General features: G+C 36.0%; 2 protein-coding genes across 5 annotated transcripts in view; both read right to left on the reverse strand.

Annotated features, from left to right (window-relative positions):
• LOC113512138 (brain tumor protein) overlaps window positions 1-15389 on the reverse strand; it is a 588229-nt gene that overhangs the window by 561300 nt on the left and 11540 nt on the right. The gene's annotated exons all lie outside the window — the stretch shown is intronic.
• Window positions 7141-14050, reverse strand: LOC113512110 (uncharacterized). Its single transcript, XM_026895891.3, has 2 exons — window positions 13199-14050; window positions 7141-13100 (listed from the first exon to the last, which is right to left on the reverse strand). The coding sequence occupies exons 1-2, from the start codon at window positions 13997-13999 to the stop codon at window positions 12639-12641; spliced, it is 1263 nt and encodes a 420-aa protein (XP_026751692.1). The 5' UTR covers window positions 14000-14050; the 3' UTR covers window positions 7141-12638.

Consider the following 15389-nt stretch of genomic DNA (forward strand, 5'->3'; position numbering starts at 1 on the left):
ATCGGTTCGGAAATACTGCTGCTGGAAGTTGATTCCAAAGAATGGTTGTGCGTGGAAGAAAGTGCCTTGAAAAACGCACGGTGGAAGACCGCCACTCGTCCAGATGATTGGGATGAAACTTTAGTTTGTGGCGGGTTGTACGGTGGTGAAAATCAGCAGCAGGTATCAATCCGAACAATTCCTCAGAACACTCCCCATGATAAATTCGGTAGAAGATGCACAGAGATGCAACATCTCTACGCAGTTTCAGTGGATCAAGTCGGACAGTAAGGCGTTGACTATCGATAATTCGAGTCGCCCGACTCTGAATGCGGTCTAACGGAAGGAGTTGGTACTGTGGCGCTCCTGCCCACAGGTGAGAACAGTATTCCATATGCGGCCTGACTTGGGCTTTATATAATTTCAGGCGGTGTTCTGGCATGAAATATCGTCTCACCCTATTGAGCACTCCTAACTTTTTGGAAGCTATCTTAGCCTTCTCCTCCAGATGACCGCAAAACTGGACGTCGCAAGATATATCAACGCCCAGAATTCCTAGACTCGACTGTTTATCAAGGGAAGTGCCCTGAAAGTGAGGAGATACGACAAACGGCGTCTTTTTTGCGGTAAACGCGCAGACTTGTGTCTTTTTGGGGTTAAATTGGACAAGATTTTGTTCACCCCAGATCGAAACTTGATGGAGTGAAGTTTCGATTTCAGACACAAGTCTATTCCGGCACTCATCGGTATGTGCCCGCGAGATCTTTGCATGACCGGTATATAATGTATCTCCTGTGCTGTCGTCTGCATAGCAATGAATATTACTTATCTGTAACATATCATTGATATGCAGAAGAAACAGAGTCGGAGATAGTACACAGCCTTGCGGGACACCAGCATTCAAAGGTTTTAAATCAGAGCATGCTCCGTCGACTACGACCTTAATGCTACGTTCCTTGAGAAAACTGGCGACCCAAATGCACAGTCTCGCAGGCAACCCAAATGAAGGTAGCTTTGAAAGCAGCGCTCTATGCCACACCCGATCAAAGGCCTTCGCGATATCCAGACTAACTGCTAAGGCCTCTCCCTTACTCTCGATTGCCACTGCCCATCGGTGTGTTAAGTAAGCTAAAAGATCACCGGCCGAACGTCCCTGTCGAAAGCCGTACTGGCGATCACAGATCAGCCGGTGCTCTTCTAGGTACCGGAGCAGTTGACGGTTAATGATGGATTCCATAACCTTCGAGAATAAGGAAGTGATAGCTATGGGCCTATAGTTAGCTGGATCTGAGCGGTCTCCTTTTTTAGGGATCGGATGCACCAAAGCAGTCTTCCAAAACTTTGGGACTATGCCCGATGAGTAGCTAAGCCGAAAAAGACGCGTAAGAACCGGAGCCAACTCTGGTGCGCACGTCCTAAGCACAATTGGAGGAATACCATCGGGCCCACTCGACTTATGGATTTCGAGGGAGAAAAGTGCTCTACGCACTGAGCTATGCGTGAATTTAATGTCAGGCATAGAGCTCCTACAACACGTGATGGTCGGTGGTGATTTCTCCCCGTCATCCAATGTCGAGTTTGACGCAAAGATGGATCCAAGAAGATCGGCCTTTTCCTTAGCGTTCTGGGCCAACGAGTCATCCTCCCTGCGCAATGGTGGAAAAGATGACTTACAGAAATTCCCTTGTGCAGCTTTGGCAAGAGACCAGAAAGCTCGAGTTCCAGAGGGCAAACTAGCCAATCTCTTGCCAATTCTACTAATATGCTCTGACTTCGCTGTGGCTATAACTCTTTTGAAAGACCTAGAGGCAGAGTTATACTTCTTTTAAGAGCACTGGTGTTAGGATCTCGCGACGCCACACCTTTAGCCCAGGCTAGGAAGCACTCCTGTTTCAGACGAGATGCTGTTCTACAAGAGGCTCCATACCAGGGCTGGGATTTCCCGCCGACGGGCACCACAGAGTTAGGAATAAATAATTCCATTCCCTGAAGCACCACATCAGCAATGGAATCGGCAATGGCGTCGGGATCATCCAGTGTGAAGCAAACCTGCCTCCATGGGTAAGATGCGAAAAAAATCCGCATCTCATCCCAGTCTGCTGACCTGTAGTGCCAAACACGACGTCTACCCGTGGAACGTGGTGGAATCGGACTCATGAGAGGCACCTCGCTCCGCACCAGACTGTGATCCGACGATCCAAGCGGAGCTTCGACGGAAATCACATAGTTGTCTGGGTGGGTGGTCAGCAGAAGGTCCAACAGTGAAGGTGAATGGTCCAACACATCAGGTATTCGCGTAGGCGAGGAAACAAGCTGCGTCAGACCATAAGCCAAAGCAAAGTCATGAACAGATCTTCCCGCGTAGTCGGTTGTACGTGAACCAAGCCATTCGGTATGGTGGGCATTAAAATCGCCAAGAATCACGACTTCAGCGGAAGGAATCTGTTCGAGCAGGGAATCTGTAGCCATTTGGACGTGCTCAATGAGTTGGTCGGTTTCGATGTTACCGCTGTGGGACCTGTATAGGCATGCATAGACTCGAGGATGGTCATTGCAGTCTACGCGCAGCCATAAAATAGACAGGTCCGTACCTTCAAGAGTTCCAAGGCGGCGACAGCAGATATCCTCTCTGACATACGCGCATACACCGGCACGCGAAACAAAACAATGTTCAAGTTTATAGCCCGGGTACGTCAGGTATGAAGTTTCGTTTGGAGAGGATATCTGTGTCTCCGTTAGAAAGAGCAATGCCGGCCGCGCCGTTTCTAGGTGGTGGTGGACAGCGTTTAGGTTAGAGTGTAATCCCCTGATATTGCAGAAGCTCACATTGAGCGAAGGGGATGCCGTAGAAATCTTGCTCCGTTTGCCCTTGGTTCCAAAGAGCGGAATTTTGCCCCCCCCAGAATACGCAGGGCAGCCCGAGCGTGGTTGCTCGAGAGAGGATTCTCCAGCAACATGGTTACTGGTACCTCCCTGGGGTATGTTATTTTTTTTTAATTCCACTGCCATGGTTGCGTGTTGTAAGATAGGGGGACGGGGTTGGGGAAAGGATTTTAGGAATAGGAAAGGGATGGGTATGGGATGGGTATGGGATGGGCCTCCGGACTCCCTCACTCACCATACGGAATGTGATCGCACTGAAAGTGCAACCACTTAGCGTCGGTATTCTGTGAGGGTGTGGTACTTCCCCGGTCGAGCCGGCCCATTCATGCTGCAATATCTTATGGTATTACAGCGTGGCTCTACCACCTAAAAATCGATTAATTAATCGATATTTGCTGAATATTAAATTAATGAAAAATCTTTATTGTATGTATTTCCTTCAAAGAATGATACAGATTATAAATATTAACAATATGTATACAAACAAAATGAATAATTAATTACACAAACTTACAAAATACAGTGATTCGTCTGATTCTTTCACCAACTGTCGCTCCATCTAATTGAAGGCTCTACAAGGCCTGCGTTTGCTCGTAGTTACAAAATTACTACGTTTGCTTCCCAAGTTTCAAAACCTTCTTTATCATCGGTTTTTAACTACAATTGTAAGATTATAATAAGTACATACTTTATATAATTAATTTTCCCTTTACCAAAGTCGTAACGTGCGAATTTTGACATATATTTTATTTTATACGCGTACTTATACAGCGTCCTAAAATTGGATAACACAAAATTCCTCGCCATACAAAAGTCGCCCGCTGTGATTAAGTAATAAAATTATATCAAAGGATCTTAACAAAATTTTACATTTTATAATATTAGTAGGAGTAAGATAAATGAGCACAGTTTATTTTAAACCAAAATGTACAAGGACTTCAGTGAAAGAGAATCGTGTCCTTGGTCCATTTTGGAAACGACTCTGACCATTAATTCCGTTTTCTGCATTAGAGCTGTTTGCTCACTTATAGGAGTGAGCGAATAAATTTGTTGAGTTGAAATAAAAGTTACGTAAATTCTGAACGAATATGAAATACGAAACCTATTTTGATTTAAAAATTAAATTACTGAACCAATTTAGATCAAATACCTATAGGACCAATACGTAAGTATATCCTTTCACGTAAAAAAATAACTTTACAATTTGGTTAACAACTAACGGAATTATGATAATATTTCCGTCAGTTATAAGCCGATAAACATAAAAATACAACAAAATTGAGAACCTCCTCTATTTTTAAAGTCGGAAAATAAAAATGCTATTACAATTTAATACTAATAAAATTAATATAAGAAAAACACCGATACCTAAAGACAAAAGGGACTACTTAGATACGTTGCAAAGAATTGATGGATCCAAGTCAGAAGCACTTTTTGTAAGTCTATGGGGTTTATATTAAGCATTGGATAATAAAAGCCTGAAATAATGGTGATGTATAAAAAAATTCTTATAATTATTTGGATCATGATTCCTTGTTAACACGCTGGCATACAGACAGCATCATGCCTTCCTTTACAAATGACATTTGTAAGCGAGCTGTGGCTATATATGTATATAAATACCAGTACATACTTAAATAATCTAACGTATTCTGTGTGGCATTACGCCAAGTTGTAAATGCGAATTCTCGATGTGAAACGTTTGACCTTAGCATGTCTTGTACGTTTTCATATTATTTTACAATTTTCTAACTTATACGATATTGTAGCATATCACGTTACAATATCGTACGATTTTATCGTCACGATATAATAGCAGAGCAAAATATATGTTATTGTATGACAATATCATGTACACACATATTGTTACAAATTTAGGATATCTTAAATTTATTTATAATAATAATAATAAGCGAATTTATAAGCATTTGCATAATTGTGACTACATATATTCTGCTTTCGTATTATATCGAAGCGATAAAATCGTATTTTTTTTCCGTTTTACGATAAATTACAATAGTTCATAGATTAAAAATCACTACTGATTGATTTTACAGTTAAATATATTATTTAGTCTTTTAATCATGATTCTTGAATATCTGTTCAAAATCATAGCAGAGAAAACAAAAGCTCTTATTTCTTTTTTTTCATATATCCTGCGTAAATTAAAATAAAAAAATATATATTAAAACTGTCAAGAATTTTTATTGCTCGCTTTTTTGTAATGAATAATTTTAAAAACTACTAAACTTAATTTAAAAGTTCTTTCACCTATATAAAGCTACATAATCAGCGAGTATAGTATTACGTAGCGTAATATATTTGAAAATTCTATCTACCCGTACAAAGCTATGCTGGATCGATAGTATTATATAATATTTGTGTATATACTCGTATTACGCCGTACGTTGTATTAATATCGTAACCGATTCTAAACTGATTTTGATTATTCTTTTTGCAATCAATAAAGTGTACTCCGCTGTTGGTTTATAGTCCCATTATTATTTTATTTTTTAGATTGAAAACTTGTATTATATTTAAGGGAGCAAAATCTTAAATTGTGATAGAAGCAAGGACGTTATCCTCAAAATTAACCGATTTAAACTTTTAACTGTAACTTAGACATATAAAAGTATATAAATAATAATACTCATTTAATACTCTATGATACTGTTCATTTTCATTATTAAACAACTTCCATTACATTAAAATTGCACAATAATATCACTTAAAGCATGTCCTATGAGGTACCTTGCACGAAAGTATGACGTCAAACATGGCGTGCAAAAATTGTTTAAACAAAAAATTGTTTATAACAACGCTACAACTTTCATGAATCTTTCTATACGGTTGCATCAGTTTTAAAAGAAATTAAAATAACCACTATTAAATAAAACAACTTTAAAAAAAAAGGAAAACGTTCTACATAAATATTATAAGAAAACAGAAAACATATTTACATATCTACACAGTTATAAAAATTACTTAAATATATAAATAAAATTTTATACAATAAATATTGCAAAATATTTTGAATAATGATATTAGTAATAGTGCATCAATAACTTCATACATTAATACCTAAATTAATACAAATAACATGACCCCATGTTACAAGATAAAGACTTTGTACAAAACAAGCCTGTATGGATACCTCCGCCCTATTCGTATTTGCTTGAATATTTCGTATTTTAATTTGAAGTTTGGAATATAGCAGTGAAATTACCATGATAAGAAAACTGGGTCATATAAAACCACAGCGAATAAATTCAAATAAAAAAATTTAGCTAATGACATACTTACATATACATGTAAGTATACCTATATAATGGTGCCGTGTGACTCCAGCATAGAATAAGCCACCCCTTCCTTTCCTGAGGGTGTCGACTGAGGGAACTTCAAGCTAGAGGGTTGGGCAGCAGCGCCTCTCTTTAAACATCATCAAAGCCTAACTGTGGTTGCCAATCTGCTTGCCAAGGGTGGCAACTAATCGCAAACCCTCCAATAAGAGGAGACCTATGTTCAGCAACGGATAGGATGATATAATAATATACTAATGTGGTACTTACCCAAATTTTTGCAAAGTTCTCACCTTTCACTGATCTCTCGAACACTTAATGGTTTCTACTTCTTACAACGATTCGCCAAGTTACGCTTAAGTGGATAATGAATTTTATCTCTCACTGACAAGAGTTATGCATTTTACAATCTCTAGAAAGGCTGCCGCTTTTTGATGACCGAAATAAAAAGCATGAGGTCAGTAAATGATTCAATTTGACGCATATATTTTTAAATATAACTGCTACTGGGATCCATTATAAAGTGCAATTTGTTACGTATATCTGTTAATGGTATAAAACAGTCTATTTCTTAGCTCGCTTCTTTAAAATCACGGATTGCTATACGAAATACCACAGCGTGATAAAAGTTTACATCCTAGAAAAAGAAGTGGTTTGGTTCCTCGTAATACATATCTTAAATTGAGAACCAGGAGATTGGTTTTTTTATGGGTGAAAATGGTATGGTAACCACCCCGCCTGCGCTAACGGGATACACTGACGGAGCACCAGTGAAGGGTGATAGAAGAGAATGAAAACAGGCCAGTTAGCCCATCATGATGAATTCATCAGGAATCAACCATGATAGTTTCCAGGGGGAACCGCGAGGAGGTCGACCTGGTTGGGTATATTGCTAGCAATGGGATGCTCAGTCTCCATTACTAACAATCCCTTTCCACCCAGACCAGGAGATTGTTGTGATTGTATAGCACAAAAGAGATCAGTAACGGAGATTTTTTTAAATTGAATGAAAGTAAAATGGTAACCCAGCCTGCACTATTGGTATTCGCAGGCGGGGCGACAGTAAGATAAGTGAAGATTAAAACAGATCAGTTGGCCTATAGTGAGGAATTCATAATGAATTAAACAAGATTGTTTCCAAGGGGAACCACATTGAGGTCGACTTATTAGTGTATATTACCAGCAATGAGGCCGCTAGCTCCATTACTAATATACCCTGTTTTTTTATATATGATAATGGAATGGTAATGCGCTATCAGCATACGCTGGCGGGGCACCAGTGAGGGATGACAGGTGAGGATGAAATAGCAGGTCTTTTGGCCAATCGTGACGAATTCCACTAGAATTAATCACTATAGTTTCCAGGGGGAACCGCGTGGAGGTCGACCTGATACGGTGTATTACTAGTTATAGGGAGATCAGACCCTATTACTAATAATCCCTTTGCCTCCAATATACCCTGTTAGGGGGTAAATTAAGTTAGGTCCACCTCTAACATCGTGATTAACTCTAGATGCAATCGTCATGACGGGCTAACTGACTTACTTTCGTCCTAAACTATCATCCTGCAGAGGGAATTATCATTCTATCACATCGTCCATTAAAAAGCCCAACCGTGGGACATTAATGGCTTATTACAATGATGACAAGTCTCGTACGAGTGTCAAACTTGCTGCAAAGAGGGTAAAAACCGAAACCATATAATCTTGTCACGTAATGCATCAGCTGTCAGTGATAAGCCAAATGTTCTTTTTGCTATCAAAACATTAATAATTTTCTTTTGTAAACATCTCTAGAAGTATAATCTAAATCAGGCATTGGATATATAATACATCTGTCAGAGATAGCATATCAGAAATTTCTCAGCATCCGCGGGAGAACACAGGCGTTAGATAAGCTTACTCCATTATTCAAATTAGCGATTATAAACTTTTTGGAAGAAAATATATAAATGACAGTTAAAACAAAATTAAATTTAGTTTAAAATAAGCGAATAAGCGACTTTGTTTTATTGTATTTAATAATAATTTAACTTATATATTAATTTCCTATGCAGATGAGAAACATTTTATTTGCGAGTTAAGTGTACGTCATCTACACAAATTCTAACTATGGTGAGATAAATCTTGAAGAACGTACTAGGTTGTCGTAACAATTTGTGAGAGGGATGATGGATTTACTTTATTTTATTGAATGAAAAAATATTCATTTCTTTAGTATGCACGTAATATGTTTCATTGCTTTTTTTGATCCTTAGCGAAATAACATACTAGTAATTTCCAACAGGATAATAATGATAATTGCTGGACATTATTATACTTCATTATGCTGTGTGGTCCCTGAATAGAATAGGCCACTTCTACCTTTCCCCTGCGTGTCGTTAGAGCCAACTAAGGGGGGACGAGAGATATACAGCAACGGTCCTCTTAAAACATGTTAAAAGCCTAAATATAGTTGTCAAACCGCCTGCCAAGCGTTGCAACTATTGGCAAAACCCCCCAAGCGAGAGGTTTATCTTCAGCAGTGGATAGTTAAAGGTATTAATATGATGATGATGATGATGATGTATATATTTCATAAATGTATTATATATACATATGTGTGTGTGTATTATTCGTTAAGTGGTGCATGAAAGAATGAATAAATAATAATAATAAAACGTTATAAAACAATTAAAAAAGTAAATAAATAATATTATAGGTATTTTATATGGCTTGTAATTACCATCGCTACAGACAAGACGTGCAACACCATGGACGTGCAATACAGAATACACTGGCGTATCCATAACACGTCTGATATCATGAATAAAACCTGTATTGATTCTTTTTGAATAGCGAGACAAATTGATTGAAAAATATGAATTACAAATATGTATATACATACATTATTGAATGCACCGACATAGCCTTGTATAGGTAGGTATGTATGTATGAGACGAGCATAACACGTGCGTAATTGTAACACGGTTGTATAGTATTGGTGGGTCATTCACCTCGTGAGGTCACAGCAGTTCGCATCGTGCTGCGTTACTACAAGTACTAATAACCGCCCTCTGTTTTGTTTCCTTTATAACACTAACAGATTTTTTATTTCGATCAGTTAATTTGTATATTCTAGTAAAGTTCTATATAATCTAGTAATGATTTATATGGATACATTATACTCAAATTTTCAATTTAAAACACGGACTCAAATGTCGACATATACAGTAACTTTAATCGTAACTAAATTGTTCATAATCATTGTCATATCATCCGTTAACTGTTCTCTGCTGAACATATACCTCCTCCTATTAGAGGGTTTTGCCAATAGTTGCTATGCTCGGCAGCCAGGTTGGCAACCGCAGTTAGGCTTAGGTGATATTTTAAGAAGCCGCTGAAGCTCATACCTCGACCATTAAATTAATTTAGTCACCTCTTACGACACCCACGTTATAGAAAGGCTTGGCCAATTCTATGCCGTGACCACACGACGAGGTGAACCCTACTGGTTGAAAATTCTTATTTCTAATATAACAGTAAATGGACGAGAGTGTTAACAGTAGTAATAGAAACCAAAATAATTATTTTTAGAAATTTTATCTCTTTGTTTGTCTGCTCCTTAAAATAAATCTTTGTCACTGAAATGAAACCATATCATATAAATCCCATTATATCTCTCTCCATTATAGATGTTTTGATGGGGGGAGCATTATTGTCTATCTGTTGACTTAGCAAAAATACAAAACTTCTTGTCAATCACAAGCTGTCAGCACATTGTATCAGCACTAAAGAAAAAATACCTGATTACATTACACCGATAAGCATAGTAAAATTTTGCTAATATCCTCATTTTTAATCCCCCTTACAAGCAAAATACCGTGTTAGATCTATTTCCACTAGATTCCCTCTGAAACCATTTATGGTTAATTCTCGTGGAATCCATCACGATGGGCCAACTGGGCTGGCTGCATCCGCACTATCTCTCAATGTTGCCCTGTCACCGTATACTGATAGCGCAGACGGGGTTTACTGCATTCCAAAAAAAAAAACGAAAAAACGTACTCAAACAATTATGGGGAAAGACATTTCCAGCAATGTAATAATAAGTTGTCATAGAATAACGAAATACTAGTAGAGCAGCGGGAATAAATACAGTAGCTTAAGTACTTTTTAGTCTTAACTAGAAGATATTAATTTCTTAGGCGACCAATCTATGGTATAAAGAAATCTATGGCATGCCTTTCCTATTGAAGCATAGTTACCTCAAACAATCGAGTTGCGAAACTAAACAAAGGTTATATAGTGAAGTGAGAGGTTGTTTTGCGAACGGAAGCTGACAAGGCTGAAAGTGGTAAATGACAATATATTAGTTCCGTCAAGTAGTGAACAATGATTGTTAAACAATGTAGTATCAATATTTTGTTCGAAAAAGAAATTAGTAATTTGAAATTAAAGCAAAATACACCATTAAAATATATATTTCTAGCAAGCCGCAACAACAATCTTATGAAAATTAACTCTAATCGTCATAATATATATTTTTTTAATATTTTTTTTAATTTAATTCACTCATAATCTTATTTTCTGATATTGCTCACTAACTTAGATTACATGTTTATTTTTGTTATTTACTTAAATTTCTTACACTGTATAATTATGTTAAAGTGAATGCTGTGAATACCTATAATAGGCATGTGCATTAATATTGTATTGTATTTAATGTTGTTATACCTATATGTTATAATGCAATATGCTGTTGGTGTTCCTTAAATAAATAAATAAATAAGCCGCCACGATTTTACACAACTTTTTGTTTAATAAAATACAATCCATGTTATTTGCTGATAATGCAGCTTTCTATAAATGAAAGAATTCATTAAATAGGTTAAATCCTTTTTAATTTAAATATTACAAACATTACATTACAATGTATCCCGAATAGTCCACATGGCGATAGGTTAAGCTGATAAAGTGCCAAGGAAGTAACAAATAAACAAACTTCCTTTCACGTTTATTAGTTTAGTAAAAATTCTATGTATGGTATATGGTATTATAAATAAAAAAGTGATAAAGCCTCTTACGTGTTCTCTCTTTTTAGTTTAATTGGATTACTTAATAATATATGGCGTAGAATAAAATACTAATAAAACTAAGATTTATTAATATCTAATCTAAGATTTATTATGTCATAAATGCACCTGATAATAAAATTTAAAAATTGCATTCGTTAATCGACACAAACTAATGAGTGCAACCATTAGTGTGGGGGGAAAGGGATTGTTAGTAATGGAGACTGAGAATCCCATTGCTAGCAATATACCCAACCAGCCTACCCAACCCATCGACCTCCTCGCGGTTCCCCCTGGAAACTATCATTGTTAATTCCTGGTGAATTCATCATGATGGGCTAACTAGCCTCTTTTCATTCTCATCGATCACCCTTCACTGGTGTTCCGCCAGCGTATCCCGTTAGCGCAGGCGGGGTTACCATTCCATTTTCATCCACCAAAAAATAAAACCAATAGTGTAGGGGGAGGATAGGAATTGTTAGTAATACGGACTACCAATCCTATTGCTGGAAATATACCCTGTCAGGTCGACCTCCACGTGGTTCCAGGTGTATCCATCACGATGAGCTAACTGGCCTGCCTTTTCATTCTCACTTAGCGCAGGCAGGGATACTATTCCATTATCATGTATTAAAAAAAACCATAAGTGTATGCTCCATAGCTATACCACATAAATGATTTAGATATACATACCTAACCTGATTATCTGACCTCGCTAAACATAAGTTATCTAGAAACAACGGTAGGGAGATTAAAAAACAGGAAATGTGGTCATTCTTTGTTTAGTTAACGACATTTTATGTAATCGTTGAAGTATTTGTGAAATAAGTAACATTGTGACGCATTGACTGTTGAGTAATTAGTTTCCAAAAACTTACTGGATAATTATTTTATTTTTATTGTTTTGAGGAGTTATTATATTGATATTCAGTACTAGTACTTATTTGTGTAATAAAATGTATTCCACAAAAAACTACTTCAATTGTAGCAATACCAGTTATTTTGATTAAAAAAAACTAAACTCCTATACCGATTTTGATTAAATATCTAGGATACCCATCTATAAACATAGCCATTTAAATAAAAAAAAAAATTCCAAATCTGTTTACACTTAACGGAGTTATGAAATAATAAACATGAAAAAATGTACAACCGAATTGAGAAGTTCCTTCTTTTTGAAGTCGGTTGAAAATACTAGATAAACGGATAAACGTTATTTTGTCCCGTAAAAATATTGAAAACCAGTTATTAGGATAAAGCTATAGATCCTATCGAAATATCTAGAAAAATAATACACATTCACAAAATTTTAATAAAATCAGTTAAGCAGTTTCGATGACGACGGGGAGAACAAATATCATGACTCGAGATTTTTATATATTAAGTATCATGTATAAAGTATAAAGTTATTACAAGATTCAAATTCAAGCTATATAACCAAGTTCACGATAGGTATTTACAAATCCTTCTATTCTTGTTTTGAATATCAAAATGGATTCTCGATCCAATTTTGATATATGCATCTTTGCCATTGCCTCTTCCATCCCGTCAAGTTCCGTTTGCATTGCATCTTTTAGCTTCGCAGCGTCTTCGGATTTTCTTATCAAAATTGTACTCATCAATGTGGTAATACCTAAGAATAATTTCGAATATCTCTTCAAGTCGGCATCTAGTTGATCTCTTGAAAATATATATTCTACTTTTAAACCGAAGTGAGCTAAAGACTTCTCCAGTTGCAAATGGTAGTAAGCGATCCAATCATGATAATGGACACGTCTAGTTTCATAATCAGTGCAATTGAATATCATGTAAAGGATATCACATACCGGATTAGATACTTTTGCCAATTGGTAATCGATCATTATGGCTTGAACTGAAACCTCTTCCTGTAAAATTAAAATTGATTTAATTTATTGGTTTTCTTTTTTTCATAGAAAAGCAATATTTTGTAAAGGTAATTTATACGTAATATAATATGGCTTACCCTTAATTTATACATTATGTTATTGGTCCATCCGTCGCCATGTATTACAACCGAATATTTTAGTTTAGTTTCATTTTTTGAAACCTTAGCAAACACTTCCGGTACTTGAGATATCGTCCCACGGATAGCATTCTTATATTTACTTCCGTCTAATATTTCAATTGTATCTTTTTCTATGCCTAATATATACTGTTTATATTCTGGTGTGTTGCCAAAAACAGCGAAATGATCGGGAAGTTTGCTATTAAAATCTTCGAATACATCTGGTTGCTGATTCTTTAATACCATTGATAAAGAGTGAAGAATTGCGAAATTTCTAAGATTTATCTTTATGCATTCATTTGAAAGAGACTTGAATCTACTAAGCATTACAAAATTTAAATCTTGTAAGTCTTCTAGAAAAATAATTTCATCAGGTGCGTCTAACATTACTCCATAACATTCAGCAAATTTTAGCCAGTCTTCTGCTGGAACGCCTGCCGATTTCTGTAGATCCAATAATTTTGGAAGAACTTCTGTGTACATTATGCCTTCATGATTGAAAAGCAACTGTGTTTGAACTTGCACGCGTACGTTTTCGTTGGTTGGAGCTACTTTTGCAATCATCTTGAATGTACTTCCACCTTTATCCTCTACAATAATTCTCTTTACATTAGCTATGAAATTGTCACCTGCTTTGCCTACTGTTTCTATAATCACTTTATTATCAGTATATCCACGATTTTGAAGTACTTTACGCAGAAATTCCTGCTGACGTATAGAAAAACTGTCAATTTCACCTTCGAAACACAATCCTGACATCTTACGGCGTAATTCGTTATTCTTCTAAAGAAACTACTTTGAAACTACCCTGTTTATCAGTGATTGGACATATATATAAACATGATTCACATCTTGATAAAATCAACCCGCAAATTACGAAAAATATTGTAAATATTTTAAACTATTCTATTGGTATAATTAATATGTTTCAAATAAAAACAATCCCCTTGATCTTTGTATAATCTAATTTACAATAGAATGGTACTTTATTGAATCTGGCTCGTATTTTTTTGCAAATTAAATGCTGGAATAGTCATATCAATATCACATAAAAATACTTGGTCATAAATAATGTCAACCATCATTTATGGGTTAAGTATCTGATAAAAGACTACAATCTCACATTGTTGAGATAACAAAGATCTCAGTTAGGTTATAATAATATCTTACATATTGAATAGATACTTGGACTATATTCACAAATAAATAATTACCAGATAATAATTAATATTTAGCAGAGGATTAATTTGTACAAAAGTCGCCTGCGTTGGTAGTTGCATGTATCAAATGTATGCATGTACTTGTATGAATGTAGCTAATCAATACATGAACTAAACAGCTTGATAAATTTTTAATAGTCTACAATGAGTTTATACTGTATAAAGTAAATACGAAGATATAAAATATATAAAACTTGCACACATTTAGACGTTACGTGTGACTTTATCATATCCAGTTAATATGAATTAAAACGAATCAAAGTCAACTAAGTTGCCAGAGATGTGTAATAAATTGATAAATCTTACTATTTAACGGCATAAAAAAATCTGTCCAAAACTTTTAACAGATAATTTAACTATATTGAAAGGTGCAAAATTGCAAAACTTTTATTAATATCGCAATAATCTAACCCGACATGTCTTGACACTGAGGTCAATGTTTAATTTATAAACTTATTTAGTTTCATAATTGAAATTTCACTCGTGATTGATTAGGTCATTTGAAAATTGAGATGGTTCTTATTAGACTATATTCTATATGTAGATTTTTTATATATTACTTAGAACGGAAAACAAGCTGACGGCCCACCTGATGGAAAGTGGTAACTGTCGCCTATAGACATGAGCAGTACCATAGACATAACAGAGTATACTGTTTCGCCTATGATACCCCCCATACGTTGCCATTCCTGAGGACTCAGGTGTTATTCCTCTGTACCCAGTAAATTCACGCTATATCCCACCCTTCAAACCGAAACACAGCCATGCAAACACAACTACTTTACGGTTGAAACACGAATGGGACAGAGGTACCCAATCGACTCGTGCAATCGACTTTTGTACAAAGTCTCCCTCTGGTAACTTTACTAGTTATACCCTTGACTTAGTTCACATCACCATCATCATATCAGCCTTTAACTGTCCACTGC

This window comes from Galleria mellonella, unplaced genomic scaffold (genome assembly GCF_026898425.1).
Source record: "Galleria mellonella isolate WM207_F2 unplaced genomic scaffold, CSIRO_AGI_GalMel_v1 utg184, whole genome shotgun sequence".
Classification (NCBI taxonomy): Eukaryota; Metazoa; Arthropoda; class Insecta; order Lepidoptera; family Pyralidae; genus Galleria; species Galleria mellonella.

Coding starts and splice junctions, on each gene's coding strand:
- LOC113512110 (XM_026895891.3), bottom strand. CDS start 13,999: ATGTCAGGATTGTGTTTCGAAGGTGAAATTGACAGTTTTTCTATACGT. Junction 13,101..13,198: donor ACATAATGTATAAATTAAGG/GTAAGCCATATT, acceptor TTAATTTTACAG/GAAGAGGTTTCAGTTCAAGC.